General features: G+C 38.7%; 1 protein-coding gene across 1 annotated transcript; it reads right to left on the minus strand.

The window, feature by feature from the left end:
* Positions 1-1,335: 1,335 nt before the first annotated feature.
* On the minus strand, positions 1,336-11,392 carry AGR3 (anterior gradient 3, protein disulphide isomerase family member). The gene is made up of 9 exons (XM_058038401.1): positions 11,344-11,392; positions 11,104-11,226; positions 9,283-9,412; positions 6,949-7,012; positions 5,601-5,653; positions 4,889-4,965; positions 4,568-4,631; positions 3,511-3,594; positions 1,336-2,798 (listed from the first exon to the last, which is right to left on the minus strand). The coding sequence occupies exons 3-9, from the start codon at positions 9,386-9,388 to the stop codon at positions 2,749-2,751; spliced, it is 498 nt and encodes a 165-aa protein (XP_057894384.1). The 5' UTR covers positions 9,389-9,412; positions 11,104-11,226; positions 11,344-11,392; the 3' UTR covers positions 1,336-2,748.
* Positions 11,393-21,281: the final 9,889 nt, after the last annotated feature.

Genomic DNA, 21,281 nt, shown 5'->3' on the forward strand with positions numbered 1-21,281 from the left:
CTTCCAAAGCAGCAAATACTGTTCAAGGTTACAGATGCAATCATTATCAATAATCCCTTTGGAAATGAATCTGGATTTGCTTCAAATGATAAAATAACATTCACTGCAGTGTAAATCTAAAGGCTAGCTTTTGTCTGACAATTGAGTCAGTAATCATTGCATTGTTCTGAAGATTTGGTTATTTATTTTGTTTAATTTACATAGTTTGTTTCCTGTCTGCAGGCTCAATATCAAATGCCAAAAAAGAGCAGAACAACAGTAGCCTTCCAGGACTAAGGTTTGAATTACTTTTTTCTTGCACAATTTCAATGAGTGGTAATTCTACCCTTAATTTCCTTTTGCAGCACTGAGGTAATATGAAGTTAAGCTTTCCTGAGATCAAGCAAGATCTGTATCACAAATCTTTTGAGATTCCAGCTTTGTGCATTCTTGACAGCCACCTCTTTGCTTATGGATGGATCCACTAAAGGAATAAAGAACTTTAAACTGGATATGAAGAGGGAAGGGGGTAAAAGCAGCTCCCTGGAGTTAAGTCTGGTAGTGTCACACAAATGTTTGAGGGACAGTGTGCTGGTGAGATCCTTTGGTCAGTTCTCTCAGTGGAGGTAGGGGATAGAGCCATGTGGCAGAAGAAACACAAGGGTTATTGATATTAGAAACCACAGAGTGCCTGGGAATGGGCATGTAGGAATGAGGGCTTCTCCCCTCAAAATGGTGGCAGGATCAATAGCCCAGCTGAAGCACATCTGCACAATGCACACAACGTGGGCAACAAACAGAAGGAACTGGAAGCCACTGGGAATCAGGAAAGCAGGTGTAGGTTGCCACCATGGAAACCTGGTGGGCTGAATGGCACAACTGGAGTGCTGCACTGGATGGCTGTAAGCTCTTCCAAAGGGACAGACAAGGAAGGGGAGGCAGGGGGGTGGCCCCACGTGTTAGGGATTTGTCATGACCTAGAGCTTGGTGATGGTGATGGCAGGGTTGATGTTTACGGGTAAGGGCTGGGGCAAGGCCAATAAGGCAGGAGCGTGTCCAGGGAAGGGCAATGGAGCTGGTGGAGGATCTGGAGCACAAAGCTCCATGAGGAGTGGCTGAGGTTGTGTAGGCTGGAGAAAAGGAAGACAAATGGCTGCTGTGGCTACCCTCTGGTAGCTAGTTTGCATTCCTTCCTCCAGAATATTTCTGGCATGCTCAAAAGAGGGTATGACCGCAGACAGGGAGATCTTGCCAAATCTGGAGCAGATAAAGATATAAATGAGTAGAGCTCAGCACAAATTAAAGGAATGAGATTTGCAGTTTAATTTTACTTCTAGCATTTTTCCCATAGGTTAAAAAGATCATGCTGATGGTAAAGACAATACATTTCTAATTACTGAAATAATTTTTTTTCCTTCATGTAGAGGCCATTTATCTCCACTCTGTTGGAATATATGCTTATATTCAAATTTTACATAGTTATGAACACGTGGATATGTGCCATATAACTCACTCATGACATATTAATACTAGGTATTGTGAATTAACAAAGCTTTCATGCAGAGATCTTTCTCTCAGCTATTATATGTACAGAGGCAGCATCAAGCAAACACAGGTGGCACAAAAAAGTGACACAGGTGCTTTATATGTAGCATAACATAACATACATGCTCCTGCTGCAGGTGGATTGCTGACTATTTTGCTCTAACTAAACCCCACATTGCTGGGATAGTAAACCATTTCAACTGACTTCATCTTTTAACTCAAAACAGGTGTCCACCCTTGCATAGAGTAATCCTGTGAAAATTTTTCCAAGATTTTGTATGTCCAGATTCCCTCAGTAAGCTGCCAACTTTATGATGGAATGCTGTAGAAAAAGAGGGAATGGCCTGGGATGAGCTTCCCATTATTGAAATGATATTTAAATGCCAAGAGCTAGGATAGACCTCCTCATTTTTCTCATGCCAGAATTTACAAACATCACTTAGCCTCAGGTTTGGAATTCTGGGTCTATCTCCTTCCATCTCTCTTGCTTCATTGTATCTTTATTGCAGCAAAACACGTAGCTGCCTTTTGATTATTATCACCTCACTGTGTGCTCAGTCCCTTCCATTTCAGCTACCACAACAAAAATTAAAGGTTATACAAAGGATAGATAAGTCCAGAACTCAGTTGTTGTGGGGTGGTTTTGTTTATTTGTTTATTTATTGGTTTGTTTTTGTGGGTTTGTTTTGGTGTTTTTTCCCCCTATGTAAGCTATTCCAAAATTTATAGTATGAGCTTTTGAGTCTGATGTGACAGCAAAGTTTCCTTTCCTTCAATGAAAAATGACTGTATAAAGCAGGGGTACACTAACAATTAATAAGCTTCTTGCAATAAAAGTTAAAATGGGGAGGCAAGATGCAGATATTAACTCATGTAATAAATTGCAAACAGACATCAAAAAGATTGTTTATAACTCCTCTTCAGAAGTCATAGCTCACCTAACTGAGTCATAACTGGATTGCTAAAATACAGCTTGAATTTGCTGCACTTAAAAACATAATTTTCAGTTATTTAGATAATTAATTGCAAAGTGTTTAATATATTTCTCCTCACGTTTTCCAAATGGGTGCTTTAGTCTTTCTATTTTTGTTTTCCGAGTTGCACATAAACATTTCTTATGAAATCTGATATACCAAATCTGCTTGGTAAAAGTTCAGCTTGCAAGTAGAGACAGAGAGGTGCAGCTTCACCTCGTGGAAGTTCTGGTCATTTCACTGTTACTGGTTACAGTTCTGTCTGAATGAGGCGTAGTGCTTTCTTCATGTTTTCTATTACTGAAAGAAAAGAAATAAAAACTGTGAAAATGTATTAGAAGTATATTTGTACAATTAAAAAGCTCCACCTAGTTGGATTTAGTAAATTATTCACAATGAAATTGATTTATGGTCACACATTTTATTTTAGAGATTGATACTAAGACAGAAAGTAAAAAATTTCATTAATCAAAATGTTTAACTTAAGGGATTTGACAAGAATCCTTTCGACTCCCCATTTCTCAACAGCAAGCTGGTAATCAGATGTGAAGTGTGTATTTGTGGTGAGATACTGCATTGGTGTCAAATAGACGGCATAGAGTAAGAACTGGCTGAACCTGAAAAATCACATTCCTTTCTGATATATGGCTCTTAGGGGTACAGACACAACCACCTGCATTTCTTTGCTGGTTCCCTCCCACCACTGGCTATTTACATTGTGCAGTCAGATACTTTTGAGTGACTTTCACCATTCTCCATAAAACTGCTCAGATCTTGATCCTGAAGGTTCTCACCCATGGTCTTTCACTTTTTCTTACTTGAATAGCCCCAATAAATCCAATGGGACAATGCGTGTGTTTGTTTTGCTAGAACAGGTTAGACCATTATAATTTATTGCAAATGCTCTCACAAGGAATTTATTCTTTGAGGTCCTAATGGATTCTCAAGCACAAGTGATCAGGATGGGGCGATCTGGCTGCTTACAACGTGAAATACAAAGGGAAATACTTACGGAACATCATGTCCTGCGGCTCGTATGTGTACAGCCGGTTGGAGTATCTTCCTGTGATATCAGCTCTTACCGTGAGAGATGGGTCTGAAAAAGGGTTTGGGTTAAACACTGCCTTCCATTCCCACAGCAGCTGAGGGTGATGGTGTGGCACTACTTTGGCAGCCCTGTTTGGGATTTCGTCAGTGCAGCAATTACGAGGCCATTACGCTCTGCTCCAAACAACTGCTCTTTACTTGGAGAAATCCTGGACAAAAGCTAATGCTCATTTTCACAGTACACAGCTATTTTTAAGTGCTAGGTTACACATTCATATTTAAAGAAAAAAATTCTGTTTTACAGGTTCTGAGTTTACAACAGAAGAGATTAATCTGATTGGATGCACGCATAGTGGGGGTCATGCCTTTCTATGGCCATAGATAGCATGACTTACCTAGAGCCTTCAGAATGAAAATCTTCTGATTCCTAATGTTCCCAGAGTGGGAATAAGTTGTTGTGAACATCCCTTCTCTCAGTTACCCTTCCAAGTTTATTATTAATTTACTGGTTGCTGAAACTACACTGCTCTTTGTCTGAGTGTGGGCTGAACTCTGAATGCCATCACGGAGTCACTCCAGGCTCCCTGTACAGCGAGTGAGAAGGAACAGGCACTCTGGGGCATAATTAATTTGGTACATTCCAGAAGTCAGCTTTAAAATGGAATAAATCCTTAGATGCCACTGACTATTGATTTATTCTGTGGTAATGTCCACTTTATAGCCATCTACAATCAGTCAGATATTTGAATTTTTCATTAAACTTTGTCTTGTACCAGCACTACAAAGAAGCATGGAGAGCAAAAGCTCAGATAATAACAGAGTTTTAAATGTCCTGCTCTCAAGCCCAAATTAGTACCCTCCAGGATATATCTGTAACCTGAGGAAGTTTACAATAGTCAAAGTATACAACAGAGGCAGAGAGATTTTCTTTTGGCAAAATGAATTACTTTGATGTCCCCACAGGACAACAGTGGCATAATTCAGATATAACAACTTCAATGATATGTAAATATTTTACATACCTACAAACATGATTCGAGGCACGTACTGTCCATCAGGTGACAGGTTTTTATCTGTGGTTTCATGCTGGTATAAAAATTAAGGCTAGTTGTTAAAATGTTTCAGTAAATTTTGCTGAAATAGTATCACCTGTGAATAACCTTGTACCAGAAGACAAAACCAGATAGGTACTACTCATGTGCGAATACACATGCACAATTGCCTCTACTTAAATAACTAAAATGTCAGATAAATTATCTAAAATGACATGTAAAACAAGGCAAAGAAAGAGAAAACACAGACCATGAAACGATACCAGTCAAATCGCCCCAAACCCTTCATACCATGAGATTCAGCATAATGAAGTTATTTTGGGCCATTTCCTGTATTTCTTCGTTTTCTGCGAAAGCTTTCTTCAGTGCTAGAAAAGACAGGATCACTTTGAAATCCATCTCAAACGCTGCCTCTCCATCTGTGCTTGGGCACCACACTGGCCAGAGACTGGGCCACATTGTTCCTGTCTCTGCTGATTCACATTCCTGAGGAGGCACTTCAGGCCTCTGTCTCTGCTTTTGGGGGCTTTTTGGCCTGTGGCACTGCAACCTCTGGCTATGAAAATGGAAGCTCTCTTCTGTTATTTATGAAGCCTGTTGTCTCAATGGACACCATGTCTTGGCTTGACAAAAGTGCATTATTCTCAGAAAATTCTTGTTAGATCAATTTCAGCAGCTCTGTCCTTGCTTCCTTCTTTAGTTACCATTTCAGGAGAGCTAAACAATATTAAATCTGTTCAACGAGTCAGTAGCCAATCTGTGCTTCTTAATTTAAAATGAATGCTGCATTTGGGATAGCAGTACAGCAGCAGTGAGAATTTTTCATGTTCATTATTCTGTAGTTTCATAGTGGAGTTTTTGTAAACAATGGTAATAAATTTTCCACTTTTCATTTACCTGTTTTTCTGAATAATTTTCAGTAAGTGCAATGTAAATATATAGATAGGTTCAGTTTCTTATAAAAATATTCACAAGATTTTAACACACAAAAAATCAAAGTTACCTTGGCAGTATTGACAGTCTTCCAAATGATGAATTACCATCAGTGGCTTGTTACTTTATTAATAATAATAAAAGATGTAGTTAGGTCATTTGACATGTATTCAGATGGATGATTTTACTAGCTGACTGAAAAAGGCAAATTGCATTTAATCTTATGTTAACCCACAGTAAAACCATATAAGCATTCTGTAAAATATTATAGAAATTTCTGAGCAAGGGAAAAGAGCATAAGCACTTCATAAAAGAAAGAAATAGAGAAACATAGTTTCTATGTCTAAATGTCTAAATTCTGTCTATAGTAAGAGATTCTAGAAGAAAGAAATAACAGATCCACCATAATTTCATTTCCAGGTAGTAAATAATCAGATTAAATAGGTATTTAATGTTGCTTAGGTATGAATTTCTCCAGGGTTAAGAAAATAAAAATTATGTACATGAATTAGAATAAAATAGATTTTATAAGATTGGGTTTATCATCAAATACTTTCCATGAAAATTTTCTTGTGTTTTAAGGTTTCTTGAACAGATATATAGCATATTACAGATATATAGCATATTACTTATCTTCTGTAAATAGTTTGATAAAGTGTTAAAATTTTATATTTTGGATGTCAAAACATAAACAAATTCTATGCCTTTCCTCCCATATTTTTTAAACTATATTTACTGTTCAGCAGGTTGGTTATTAATGCTGGGTCTGCTTTCAATATCAGGAGTTGTTAATTTCTAACCATTTTCACACAGGGTACATGAAATTAATTGTCTTTTGTTTTATAAATTATTTGCCTTCAATTGAGCAATAGCTCATGCTACACTATTATGATCTACAATGAACTGTAAAAGATATTTAAATAAGTATTTTTATGAATTCTCAAATATTTTTGCAGCTGAGTCTCAGAGAAGACAGCTCAGAACTTCAATTTCTATCAAGATGGTGAGAAAATACATCATGAACATATTCCAACTAAGAAAGTGTTGGGGGAAACATCAAAGGCAGTCTATCAACATGCAAGAGTAAATGTAACAGATTTCAAGGAAGTAATCAGAAGTACATGATATTAAAACACAAGAGATGTAGTTAAAAAATATGATATCTATTTATGATTGATAATTTAAATGACAACATCTCTTTTGTGGCAAAGAAATGACAGCATTACATTAATGGCCCATGATGTTACTTCACAGTCATGAGTCCTAGAAGTCCTTTTGTTTATAGACAGAGTCTGTTTTATTTAACTGGGTGGTCTGCAGATCAGCTCTCATGGTGTTTCTTTGCTCTGTCTCATTATTGTGTGTTCTGTCAAAACCAAGTAACAACTTTGTCTTCATGCTACTTTTTAATCTCTTACCTTTTCTTTGCTTGATAAAGTCCTTCTTCATAAGTTTGTACCCATGTAATTTCATCTCCCCACCCTAGAAATAAAACAAAAGGTCTAGCTGCTGGCCAGGCAAGTAACTCATAACAAATACCTTTCTTTCTCTTTTTTCTTTTTTGTTTTTGTGTATTAACTTTTGTATGTAAATAAGATTTGGAGTTTTTAGTTGACAGTTCTCTAACATTGTGGATATGTTAATTTCACATCTCCTGACAGACATACTAAAAGGTTAAAAAACCTCAACCAAACAACCCAACCTCCCCCAAAAATATCATCTGGTTGCATATCCACTTCAAGTCCTTTGACAGACTTTAAGTTATCTTTCTAAATGCTAAGAGGGCCCTAAATCAGCCCCCTAGTCCTTTCTATCTTCATATTGTCTGCCCAGTATTTCATGTAGACCCTGGGACTTACAGAGAACCTGGCATATAATGAGAGAAAAAATGTGACAGCTCAAATAAGATCAGCTTTAATATGAATATCATTAGAACAGTCTTGAAATATACACTTAACTCCAAAGTAACTTTAATCCCTGAAGTTGCAAGCCCTTCATTTAATTAAGAATTCAGTAAAGGAATGGCTGTTAAATAAAAATCTCCACTGAAACAAAATCCTAACAAACATGAGCTCCATAGCTCATCCATAGCTGGGGACATCCAGATCTCAAAAATCAAGTTGTCCACTTGGTTTTATGCCTTCATCTCCCAAGGATGCCAGCCCTTGCATAGTAGATCCCTGTATACCAGGCAGTGTGGCTCCATTCATGACAATTGTTCTACAACTCTCATGGGAATTGTAGAACAGTTTCTGGACCAGGACCAGGTTAAAGCTCTATTTCTTCTGTGCTGTCTGGACAGTGCTTTGCCCAGCCCAGATTTGCTGTTGGATTTCTCACAGGACAATTGCTTGTGGTGCTTCTAGACCATGTCCTGTTTCAGCGCACAGGTCTGTCTGATGATGGTGGGACTCTGGCGTGCTGACCAGTGCCTTCCCGACCCTGGCTGCTGGCAGCTCCTGATGCAGGGAACTGCACACTGGAGTCAGCAATCTGGGGGCATTTTGCAGCATGTTCAAGCATTTTCCCTTGGACCGTGAAAATTACAGGGAAAGTGCTCAAGGCATCCCAATAGACCTGAAATAGAAAAGTTAGATCTGTTTTCTGTGACTACTTTGTAATTTGTTTGCTGGTTTTTTTTTTTTCTGTTTTGTTTTGGTTTGTTTTGTTTTTTTCCAAATCTGACAGAATGCAAAAGATTTTGTTATCTTTTTTGTCCATTTAGGCTTACTGGAAAAAATAAATCCTGATCTAGGCAAACTAAGCAACATAGCCCAGACTGATAATAAACTTTCCCCAGGGACACTGCTTGCTAACAGTGCTTTGAAATTTCTTAGGCTAGTCCAGGTGGTGCATGATTTTGTTAAATGATCTCTGAGCAATTAGGCTCAGATGGAATGTCTGAGAGATGTGAAACTTTGCCAGGATAGGGAAAACTCAGATCCTGTAGGATCCAGTCATTACATGGCCTGCAAAAGAGGTTAGGAAGAGAGATGAAGATTTTTTTTGCTGAATAGTCTCAAAAGTTTTGTTGAATAGTCCCAAAAGGAGGAGAAAGATGGGGAAGGGGAAAAGAGCTTGCTAAGCTATTTTTCTGCTTGGATTTCTAAGGATTGATTAGATAAGAATAAATTAAAACAGAGTCTTTATTTAACATACAGGTTGAAAATAATGAACCATAAGTGAATTACAGACAGTCATGCTTTGCAGTGGATATCTAATGAAAAGCAAAAAAAAAAAAAAAGTCATGCAGGAAACCCCACCAATGGTTCAAACTCTTCTGTGTACAAAAATGAGTCTGTAGAAAATTTGTTCCAAAGCAACTGATGTTATGGTAGGTTACAATAAGAACATATATTTCAATTGGTCTGTCAAAGAATATTTTTTCACTGATAGTCCTACATGTAATCTTGATTTGAGAGACTCAGGTTATTTACTTCTGTTAGATCACTAGGAGTTATCTAAAATTTACAGGTTACATGAGGCCCTCAGTCGTATGCTTAATAAACTGATGGAGTCAAATGATCTGGAATGAGAACATATATTATTTAGAGCATCACTTAACACTAAAGAAAACACACCTCAGTAAGTGTATATGTGCATTCTATGTATGTTTTATAAATAAATATATTTGTACATTTATGGAATGTATATATAGATATAGATTCTATAAATGCACATTCAAAATAAACATATTTGCTGGTCTATATGGTGAGATAAGGAGGTAACTACATTCAGTGAACATACAATACCTCTTGACAGGGTCTGAGGTGCTCGTTTTTCCTTTTTAATTGCCATGGCAAGGTTGGAAGTGACTGCAATTAGCAGGAGGGACAAGGCCAGTGTAGAATGGAGCATTATTTCCCTTCCAATGCAAGGAAACTGGGAAACAAAAAACAGCTTTAGTCACATGGATTTATCACTTGGTGCAGTGTAGATCAATATGTTAGTGGCATCCTAACAATCTGTACTTCAGAGACACTTCTTTTTTTCTAGAAATGCTTGCCTTTTTGAGGAAAATGCAAACTGGAAGTGCTTAATTTTGCTGTGCAATGCTACTTTCAGCAGCAAAATGAGGCTGCAGGGTACTGTTCTCATGTGATTCTCATGAACTAGTACAATGTTGTAGTACTGGATCACAGCAATTTCAAGAAACTGCTCCAGGTTTTTAAATTTCAGTGATATGTAACAGCATGGGATTTTTATTTCTTTTTAGATTGGAGCTTTTTTATCAAAAGATGTCTCATAATATCCTTCTTAATTAAGTAGGAAGATTGGTAAGAATTTGCCACAAGTACAATATTCATAAATTGTCAAATCCTTCCAAAACTTTGAAATTGTGGTAATTTTTTAAGTCTCCACCTAAAAAAATTCCCATTCTTTGTTTCATATTTTACACTGAAATTCAGCTCAACTCCTTCTGAATAAAACAATTCATCTGAGTTTCTGGCTGGTTGACTATTCTCTTCCTGGATCATTATAAGAAATTCAGTAACTTCTTACCTTGATAAAAGTCAGAGAACAAAAGCAAGAGTTGAGAAAAAGCATTACAAAGCCAAATTGTTTTTAATTGATAAGTTTACTTTCTTCAGTACAATCACTTCTAGGCATTAAAGATCTGATACTCAGGTGGATACCAGATGGTTTCAACTGAGTTAAAAAATGGAATGCATGTAGGTCAGGATACCTCTCAGTCATCTCACTGGAGATTCCACTTTTCAGAGGTTGAGCTTTAGGAGCTGCCAGGATGCCCCACTGAGAAATTACTTTGACTTGAATACAAAATACCCAAACCAAATGAATAATAATAATAACTATGACCCTCCACCCCTGCTTTGCAAAAAAGAAAAAAAAATATCCCCCAAGACATTTGTGCCTGTACTGATAAAGAAAATCTATAACTTGCATTTAAAATTGATGTTAGTATGGAATTGCAGCCCTGAGCAATGGCAAAAGAAAATGCTTCATACATTTTAGGACTGAGAGGCATGAAAAGTACTATTTTAATGGATCTCTCCACATCACAGAATCACTGTTAGCAGTTAAATTTCTTGTGAACAAATTAACACTCCATTTCTAGTAACTGGCAATCTCAATTAGAGAAATTCATTCTATTCGGGTGACTGGAGAAAAAAAATTACATTAAAATATGCAAAAGCTAGGAAAAAATAAATTGTAATTTTGTAGTAAGAAGTAGTCTTCCACAATGTATTAATAAAAAAAAAATCAAAGTGTTAATCTCTTTAAATCACAGGTAAAATCATCTGAAGCTTAATAATTGATTTCCTATTGAAAATTAAGAGGGCTTTGGAACTGCAACTGGAGGCAGTTTAAATTTAATATTCCATATTTTTGATGCTGCATATTCCAATGTTATTTAATTGTTTCAGGTAAAAAGAGGACAGCCAACACCACATAGATTGCCTTCAATTCCCTGCCAGAACAAACATTTGCTAGCTAATCTCTATGCATCTATCACTTGTCTTTTTGTATACCTAGGATTGTAAGGCATTTGTGAACAAAACCTCGCTGCTTTACTAAAGGAGAGTTAAGAATGAGAAATACTTGCTCACCACAGCGACCAGTTCTCCTGATTGAAGGTCCTTTTCCTGGAATTTGTTAGCTAAAAATCAGCTATTTAAGCACAGAACACCTGAGCTGCCCAGGTCTCTGTGTAGCAGCAACAGCACATTCACCTGGGAAAAAATGAGAGGAACCTCTGAGCTGAAAACCAAAATGATGTGTTTCCACCCTCCCCCTTGCTTTTCTGCCTTGCCTCCAACTTTCTCTCTTGCAAGTTCCCATGCTTATACCCTGAATCCTTGCATTTCTCTTCATCTTAGCTTGTATCAGGTGTCTTGTATGAGGACTGGAAATAAATAGTGGCTTGTGTGTGTCTGCTAACACCCCCTCCAACAGTTTGAATCTGGCTTTTGTCCAGTGAAAAAAGAAACCACCAATGAAAGCTGGAACTGGAGGTGCTTTTGTTCCCAAAGAATGGCAGAGTTCACTGGTGCTTGAAGATAGGAATGAACCTAATAGGAAGACACAAGGGTTACTTTGTGTAGAGAAGTGTAATTAACAAATAAAACAAATATTTTTTTTGGAAAGGGAAATAAAAATTATTTATTTAAAAACTATGGTTTAAACTGCATGATTATTGCTCCTGGGAGTTGTAGTTTTAAAATATCTGTTTTTTTGGAGATGATGGTTGATATAATTTTACTGAACTTCATGAATACAAGCAAAGTCCTTTATTCATCACTTTTGCAGAAAGAAGGAATGAGCTGGATCACCTTCTTCCTCCTCCTTGAATAGCTTTTGCAGGGGAATCAGAGGCAATCCTCTTTTGTGTCTTCTTCTCCTGTGTATTTGTTTATATGGACTGTATGGTTACTGTTCTTAGAAATATTGAATTTTTCCAAAATTATGGAAATATTTTTGAGATATTGTGTTCTTAAGATCTGAGGTATTGTGTTTTTCATGGCCCAGGTTTATTATTGTATGGTATAAAGCAGTAGACAGTCAATCAAATAGACTGAAATTAGTGCTGAGCCACCTGAGAGCTCCCTTTAGCAGGGTCATGTTCAGCAATTCATCTCTATATTTGAAGCTCAGAATTTTAGGCTTTGTCAATCTTACTAGAGAGATTGGCAGCCCTGGTGAAAAAGATGTTGTTAAGGTTTAATGCTGAAAGAAAATGACTGTAATAATTTGTAAAACCAAGCTGGACGCCTTCAGTATTCCTATTCAGTCCCTGCCTGCTAAGTGGGTCAGATCAGCTGCCTGTCCTTGATTTCTTCTGCTCAGCATCCACACATGGGTGGAATGTGAAGCCAGAGCTCCATCCCAGGCACAGTCTGTGCTGCCTGGCAGTCAAACCAGTGACCTGTGCAGCAGCAGTTACCAGACAAATATTCAATTCAATCTGTAGAGCACATGCTTCTGCACCCCTCATTGAACCAGTGTGCTCCCACTCATTGAGCTCAGCCAGCTTAGTGGTGATAGAAAGTCTTTCCATTTTTCTCCCCCACTCTACAGATCAGTTTTGGAGATACAGCTATGGGTTAACTGTGTATACACAGTTAAATCTAAGCCAAAATTAGGAAATGTAATAATTATCTAAGTAGGGAAGAATAAGGCAGCAATAAAGTATGTGCAAAGACATTTCTAGAGAAAGAAAGATGTTGCAGAATAACTGGCATTTGGAATCTCAAGCTCCTGCTTTTGTCTGAGTCATGCAGCAGCAGATCTAGGTAAGTATTCATATGTGTAGCTTATTTATGAAAAGTGAGACTGACTTTTAAATTTTTCTTTACAGAATTATGCACAAATGAGGTGGCTGATGAAGTTCTTACTCTGCCCTACTCTGCCTTAGGTTCTGTGTGAGCAAGGGATGAGATCATAGCTCCTGTGACAGCTGCAATTCAGCACCAGTCTGCAACATCTATTGGCAATTCTGCCAAAGACTTTTACATGTGATCAATGTGCCTCTGCAAATCAATACAAAATTAATTAGGAGATCACAAAGAGAGGTCATACTGTGGCCTGGAGGGGGGAGATGCACCACCACAAATGCCCAAATTTACAGTAAACAATATGGGAAAACTTTGCAGAACATATATTTTAATGAATGGGAGATGCTTTTGGCTCCTAACACTGGTATTTGGTGTGGGCTGAGTCTGGATCTCAGTGCACATTCAAGCAGCACATGGTACCAAGCAGAGAACTACTCTTGGAGTTTATAGTGCTGAGCATTGGCTTTCACTGCCAAACAGTGAAAGGAATAAGTGGAAAAACCCTGCAAATGTCCATTTGGCTTTATGTCTAGACTGACAGCCAAAAATCAATGTCTGGATCATTTCAATAAAATAATTTAAAGAAATGTAGATATGACATGGAGATTTGTTTCTGTGTGTGTGTCTTTCAAAATAGTCATAATTGTAGAAATAATTCTTCGGTCCTAGAAGCTCATTCACAGCTTTCCCCCACCCCCTTCCCTAAAAGCAGAGCTCTAGGTGCTGCTCAAGTGAACAAACTACTCCGGTGTTATCTGCATGCCAGTTGTTTGCTTTTGCTCCACCATTGCACCTTTTTAGCTTTGTATTCCTCTAAAGACATTGTTATGGAACATAAGCATAATAATACAACTGGGAAAACATTTACTGAATTACTTTTTGCAGTGGTTTGTACTGGCTGCAAACAGGCCAATGCCCGTGTTTTCACTTCTAAGCCTTCAACTTCTTCCAGTACTGTCACCTCCAACCCCTCCAAGGTTTTTCCCACATTTTTTGGAAGCTGGCCCCTCCATCCTTAAATTGCACTGTGGTACAGCCCCTGGCAAACTTGTTTCCAGGCTTCACTGACACCTCACTCTCAGCTGCCCTGCAGCTCTGTGCCTCTCTGAGTCACTACAATGTCTATTGGCTCCCACTTCTCAACAAGATTATTTTCCTGCCCTCTTGGCTTCTCAGATTTCCCAGAACTTTTTATAGATACAAAGCTTTGAAGGCTGCAAGTGGAAAAAAAGTAATTTATTATTTTTCATGGATTTTGCTGAGATTTACGGAATAAATGTGTTTTGGTAAATAAAAGGAAACCAGCTCTAGATGTTGTTGGCTCCTTCCTTCAGTCCAAAAGTACGAACTGTTCTGGACTGTTTATTTATTGCTGTGAGAGCCCTGGCAGGCAGGACTTTCTCTTCTTTCTCTTCTACCAGCAGATCTTTCTCTCACAGTGTGGTTCTAGCCATGCCAGAGGAGGCCTGGGAAGCCACTCGGGCCTCCCAAGCTGCTGGTGCAGCCCAGGGCACTCACAATAGAAGAGGGGTACAACAGAGGAGTCTTTCCCCAAGGCTTTGCTGGACCTGGGCTGGCCTGAGGACCTGCAGAAGGTCCCTCTCCTCCATTCCAGCTCCTTCTTGCTGCATGCAGTGCCCAGCTTGGGCTGCTGTACCTGACCATGGTGGGCAGGGCAGGGCAGAGCTGCAGGGCCCAGGCAGCTCCGCTCTGCGCTGGAGCACAAACACCCACAGCTCTGCTCTGGCCCCTCTCACACAGGGAATTAGCAGCCACAAGCATGTCAGGGAACCACATGGGACAGGCAGCAGCTGAGCTTTCTGGTCAAGGACACGTTTTCTCTATTTTCAATATTGCTCCTTCAGCTGTGAACAAACACCGTCCTCGAAGTGTGTGCCACCTGACAAAGCTGGAAACCTATACAAAAATTGTGTTTTAAACCACCTGAATAGACTATAATTTCTTTAGAAATAATAAATTATGAAGCCTTATTGAAATTATGAGTTTAGAAAGTAGCTAGAATTTAGTTTCCTGTGAAAGTTACAATTTTAATTTTTTTAAAAATACTTGCAATGTCTTGTGGAGGTGTTAGAAACCACCTCTTGTGGAGGTGTTCCAAAAGCTGTTAAAGTGTTTCCATAACTCTTCGAGGAATCCAAAGTAATTTGCTATCTGACTTGGTTTTATTTGACCTTCTGGATGATGTGATGTGGTGCTTGGATTCAATAAATGATGTACTGAAGGAAATGATATGTAAGCATGATTGTACTTTAAGGACTTGGGTGGGATTCCTCTAGTGAAAATATGATTTTTTAATATTTATAGGTATACAATCCATTGAAGTTTATCCATGTGGTCCACAACAAAAATTTGATCATTACCAGTGCCTCTAGTTGGCAGTGTTGCATTGCTAATAGCAAAAGGAGAACTGTTTCAGCTTTGCTGTATTCTATAAATTTTCTGAATACAGATAATTTAAACACAAAAATGAGTGCACATAAAAATTCACAAAGTTTGAAAAAAACAATTAAAATCAATTTTGAAAAAGTAATTTTTTTTCTTTTTAAATATATGTGCTCACCAAGTAATTTGAGAGGTGACAGGGGTAGAAACCCAGAACAGATTTTAAGGAAGAGAGCCAGGAAATTCAGCATGTGTTTTGGAAGAGACTGAGAGCTCAGAAATATTCAATGAAACTTTCTGACTGCCACAAGAAATGAAAAGCGGCTGCATTTCCCTGCAGTCAGAGTGTCCCAATAAAGACTTCACAAGCAAGAATGCTCTCCAGAAACACATTGGACTACTTTGCTGCAGCTGTGGGAGTGAGTCAACCAGGCCTCTGTTGAAAGAAATCCTGTTGCTGCAATGTTTTTGCAATGTTTTCCTGCAGTGACATCACAATTTCTGCTTTAAAATGTAATGCCATCTAAAAAGCAAAACACACTGTGCGCTGCAAAATGAGTTGCAGTGTTTTGGCTTTCTGCACAGGTATTCCTTTTGCTACATTGAGGGGTTTATTCCAGGGCTTGCTTCCTTGAAGGACTGACACAAGAGGGCATGAGAGCAACTCGGTATCTCTCAGCTTTTGTCTCCCTTTGTACTCTCTGTTCTTTGGCCAAACCTTGATCCTGCAAGCTTCTGAGTCCTTGGTCCCATTCCAGCACAGCCCTCGATACATATTTCACTTTAGGCACATTAGCAACCCCACTGATGTCCATAGGGCCACTCATTTGCTTAATGTTAGGCATGTTCTGAGTGTCTCTGCTGGGACTGAGGTGTCTGGCAAGGGTCCAGGCAGACTTCTCCTGAAGAAGCCAGACAAGCCTCTCTTCTGATGTGGACATGTCACGCTGCAGTAATGTTTATCTCCAGCAGCCAGTTGCTATAAAGGGGCTCCAGCAGATCATTCCTCACTGATGGAGCAGACCATGCTGCTGTAGCCACAGAAAACTTCAGCTTTGGCCACCTCAATGCAGAACTGTTCACCTAAGCCCGAGGTGCCTGCACTAACCCCTTTGGTGGTGCTCAGCCATTCACCTAAAGCTGAGCTCATTCACTGCAGTCCAGACAGATATCTTTTATATTCAGTATTATATATTTATTTATATACTTAGTATATTCAGAAAACTTGAACAATAATATTTATAAAACTCAAAGCAAACAAAAACTATGGCTTGCTATGGTCTCCTCTTCCAACAATTCATATCTGAGAAGCAGGGTGAAGTTAGCATCACCTAACTGAAAACAATTTCACTTTCAGTGCCACAGATGGAGGTGGTAAAGATTTTAAAAGTACATGGGACTATCTGGAAATGCTGACAGGTATCCAAGGTCTTGCCTTTCTTTATCTGCGTGGCCATTAAAAACTGGTAATTATCACAGTATGGCTTCCACTGAGTAACAGTTTGCTTTTAACGTGGAATATATTTTTAGCCTGACCAAGCATAACCTTTTGCTATTTTGTTGTTACATTTATAGCCCACATAATTGATGCAGAAAAAACTTAGCTTGAGATTAGCTTCTAGCTACAGTATTTTCTTGCTGTTTTTTTATAAAGCCAAGGATTAATAGGAGACAGACAGAAACACAGAACTGAGTCATCAAGTTCTGTCCTCCACTCCTGGAGGCAGCCACAGCATAATATCCTGCTTATATATGCATTGAAATGACTTAGGAATTTTGCCATTCTTCTTTCTCAAGCCTGCCTTTGAAACTGACTCCTTTAGAGAAACTCTGATTTAACTAGCCTGAACTCACACTTGGCAGCTTATGACCAAGTGCTCTTTTGCCAGCATTGCCCCAAATGCTGCTTCTCTCTCTTTCTGTCTCTCTTGCTCTCAAGTATGTCTCCAGGGAAATCATATCTCAGCTGGATCGTCTTTCTTTTGGATGGAACAAAGAAAGGATTTTGAGTTTCTTCCTTTACCAGATCTAGTTGTCCTTTTGTGCATCTAACCTGGCAGGAGTTGAGAATTCCTGAGCAGAGGTGTACCATTGTGTTACAGACAATGGTCCCACATATGGCCCTGTGCAGCTACTGTCTCCCTGACAGTATGTTGTCTTACTTCTCCCTGAGTCACATTTGCCTCTTTTACAGATTTTTTTAAATGCATTGGTTACTAATGATTAGTCTTAATATGATCTATCCTATGACATCCACATCCTTTTTCTTCCAGAATTGTTTCCAATTTCTGAGGCTCAAACTTTGAGCAGAAATATTTGTCACTGGGCTCTGTGAAAAGAATTTTCTATATGAGTGCTTTTTCCATCTTATACAATCTTTATAAGATGTGGATGAGCTGGCCTTCAGGCCAATGGGGAAAACTGGAATATCTTGCATTTTCCTCTCTAGGAGTATTCACTCAGGCTCTGGCTAGCCTAAAGCAGTTGGTCTCCCTAAAGCCACTTCTTCAGGCAATGGAGAGGAGCAGAGATGACTGCAAACATATGGATTAAGTCTACTCTAAGTCACCATCTGGAGAAGCCAGATGGGATCCGGATGGTGTCTTTCAGATAAAGACACCCTAGGAGATTGGCTCCCATCAGCTGATGTTAGTTTCCTTAGATATCTTTCCAGTCACATCTTTGGAAGATCTCATTATATCTGCATTCTTCTTTAGCACGTACATCAAAATAACACCAAAATGTTAGATCTCAAAAAAAAAAAAAAAAAAAAAAAAAAGCCCCAAACACAAAACCTACTTAACAGATTTTAAGCCCAAGGATCTAGACATCTGAAACACAAAATTCTGTGTTACCAGTACTGAAGCTAACCTTAGTGAATCTATTATATGCCCTAGCTATCACCATACACTTGTTTAACTGATATTCTCCTGACAATCATTTCCAAGGCCTGCATAATAACTTCCAGCTGTGGTACATTCCCACATATGCTTTTTTTCTTTTTTTCAGAATAAAGGATAACCTTTTGCTTGAATTAGTGAGGTGTCTCAGTAGACAGGTGTAACCCGACAGTTCTTTGTTATTTATGATGGTGATGCTGCACAACGGATGATGTTAGAGATTCCAGTGACTTCATCTTTTTCCCTTGATTGAATGAAAAATATGTTATTGTTGCATATATATGTAAAATATTGTAACTGGTATTTGGCTGAAAGATTTTGGTGTGATGTGCCAGGAAGTGTGGTTTGTGGTGCCGTGTGGGTTCTGCTCAGCTCCTACCACATTGCATTTCCATGATGAAAAGGAAATTAGCGAACTTTTGGAAACTTGTTGAAAAGAATGTCTGCTGTTTGTCATAGGAGTACAAACTACATCAAAGGCTGAGCAGGGTCTGCAGTGTGGTGTTACTGCAGGAGTAATGGGCAGAGCCCATCATCAGTGGGACCTGGATCATGAGAGGGAAGGCTGGTGGCTCACAAATACTTTCCCCTTCTCTTGCATGGAGATTCAATTCTAGCTTAGCTTGCCAGTAGCCATAAATTGCATGGGAGTGCTATATGGATGCCCCAGCACAACTGACCATGCACTTTTATTCCAGGTGGGATGAAAACCCGTGTTCCAATATGAGCATGATGCAAATTTCATGGGGATTTTCCCTCTGGCAAATGCACTCTGATTAGGTGCCTTCTAATAAAGAAGTCTAAAATAGGTTTGTAGAGATCTCAATATTTTGTATTTCCACTGATAATGAGGCACTTTGGTGGAGGTTGACCAGCTCAGATATGGAAGTGTGCACTGTGGACATCTGTACCAAAGCTGTGCAGGGAAAATCTATCCCATCTGTTTCTGTAGTGGATGGCAGAGGGAGAGCAGGGTGGAGGAGCCCCTGAAGCAGCCATCCACCAGGATGAACCTTTCCTCAAGGACAGAAAGCTGACCCTGGGCTCTTGCTGAAGGGAGGTCTCTTAGATTGGCAATGTCCACCAAATTGAAAAGGAAGTAAATCAACAGTCATGACAGCAACAGCAAAAATCAGTTAGTGCCTCTACCATAGTGAACACGTTTCACAGGGACCACATTAGCTACAGTTCTGAGATTGCATTTGGGTAACAGGATGATGCTCTAAAACCTAGCAATTTCTTGCCTGTTTATCTTCCTCTCATCTTTATGAAACTCTCTTTCTTGGCTGTGAGGTCATGGTATTTTGACTTTTTCCAAAGCAGGCTTTTTAAAATGGAGAAATCAATGTTTTCTTCAATTATGTAAAGAGAAATGTGTTTCCTGTTTCCTAACTTACTCCAAATTTGTTAATAGCGTTTAAATACAGAAACATCCAATTTGGAAATGGCCTTGGGAGGTCCTTAGTCCAATGTCCTGCTCAGGGCAGATTTAACACTGAATTCAGACCACATTATTCAGGACTTTTTCCAGTTGGGTCTTGAAAACCTTCCAGGAAAGGGTTTCCATTACTTCTCTCAGTAACCTAATTAAATGTTAAATTATTTTCAGAGTTTCTTTTTCTTTTGTCCTTGAATCCAGACAGAATCTTCCCTGTTCCAGTTTACATTTTCTTCCCCCAATTAAAATCTTGCCTCCTTCTTCCAACCCCTCAACAATTTCTGTTAGGTTCCTCCTAACACATCTCTTCCCTGGGCTAATCAAACCCAAATCCTCTTGGTTTTCCTTATGGGTCAATTGCTCCAGCTCCTGACTCTTGGCAGAATCTTTCTACATACCCTTGACAAGGTTTATCTTCATCTTTCATGTAGTTGGGGGTACAAAACTGGATCCAGGTTTGCATATGCTGTCTAATAAATGCCATCCAAAGGGGAATAACCAGTAGCAGGATTCTTATTAATTTAGTCCAGGATGCTGCTGGCCTTTTATTCGTGCCAGAGCACACTGCTGGCTCAGGTAGAGCATATTGCCAAGCAAGACCCCAGTCTTTTTCACCCCAGTCTTTTTCACCAGAGCTGCTATTAAAGCTGCTCAGCCTCCAGACTACCCCTCTGCAGTCTGTTAGCTCATCCCAGGTTCAGCAACTTGCTTTTATTTTTGTTTTTGAATGTCTTGAAACTCTAGAAATATAACTACACTAAATTATACTCAGAACAAAGCATATCTAGTTTCTCACCCCACAACAACCAGCAGAAATGCTCAGAGTGGAAAAGCAGAAATGGTTAGAACAGGACAACCACAGAATAAAACTATGCAATTAAAACCAGGCAGGGACCTAGAGGCAATCTCTCAGTTTGATTTAGCAGTTCACAATTAAAGATTTAAAGCTCAAGTCAGCAACATTACGTCCACAAACATTCTTTTTCACAACCATGCCCTAAAGGTATGGAAAGTTCTTAGGTATGAGAAGAACCAAACTGTTTTTCTGTTTTGTCCATGGCATAATCTGTAAGCAACTTTTAAAATTACCTGTGAAATTCTCATGTCTCACATATGGAAAATAAGTTTGTGAGTAAATAAATATCTCTCTCTCTCTCTCTCTCTCTCTATATATATATATCTATCAGAATTATCCCAGAGGTAAATCTCAAAAGCATTTTTAATGTGACAAAGAACAGAAAACCTGGAAAAAAATCCCCTCAGCAGGCATAATTGAAGCTAGTAAAACAACTCTACTGAGAGAAATGAATTGCAAATGTATAAAATGTATAAATGTATTATAAATAAAAAAAAAGGAATTTTATATAGAATTAGTCGTCTCAGACTACCATAAATATTCAGTTAGTCTATTTTTGCAGCTGTACTGGTCTCCCATGGCATTTTTTCATCCAGTCCACTGCTGTGTCGTAGTAGATTTTGCTTTTTATGAAAATACTGCACATAATGTCTTTGGTGAGCTTTGTGTCTGAATTTTATTTATTTACATGTAAAATAGGGACACTAATGTAACTTGATCTGTTTCTTAATCATTACACACAGCAAATATTGAGTGTTTTCAAAACCACTGAGAAATTACATAAAGGAAAAGTAAACAGGGGAACATTTGGGCAAAGCTATTGTGTGAGGTAAAGAGCAGTAGAAATAGTGGAAGG

This window comes from Melospiza georgiana, chromosome 1, assembly GCF_028018845.1.
Source record: "Melospiza georgiana isolate bMelGeo1 chromosome 1, bMelGeo1.pri, whole genome shotgun sequence".
In the NCBI taxonomy this organism is placed as follows: Eukaryota; Metazoa; Chordata; class Aves; order Passeriformes; family Passerellidae; genus Melospiza; species Melospiza georgiana.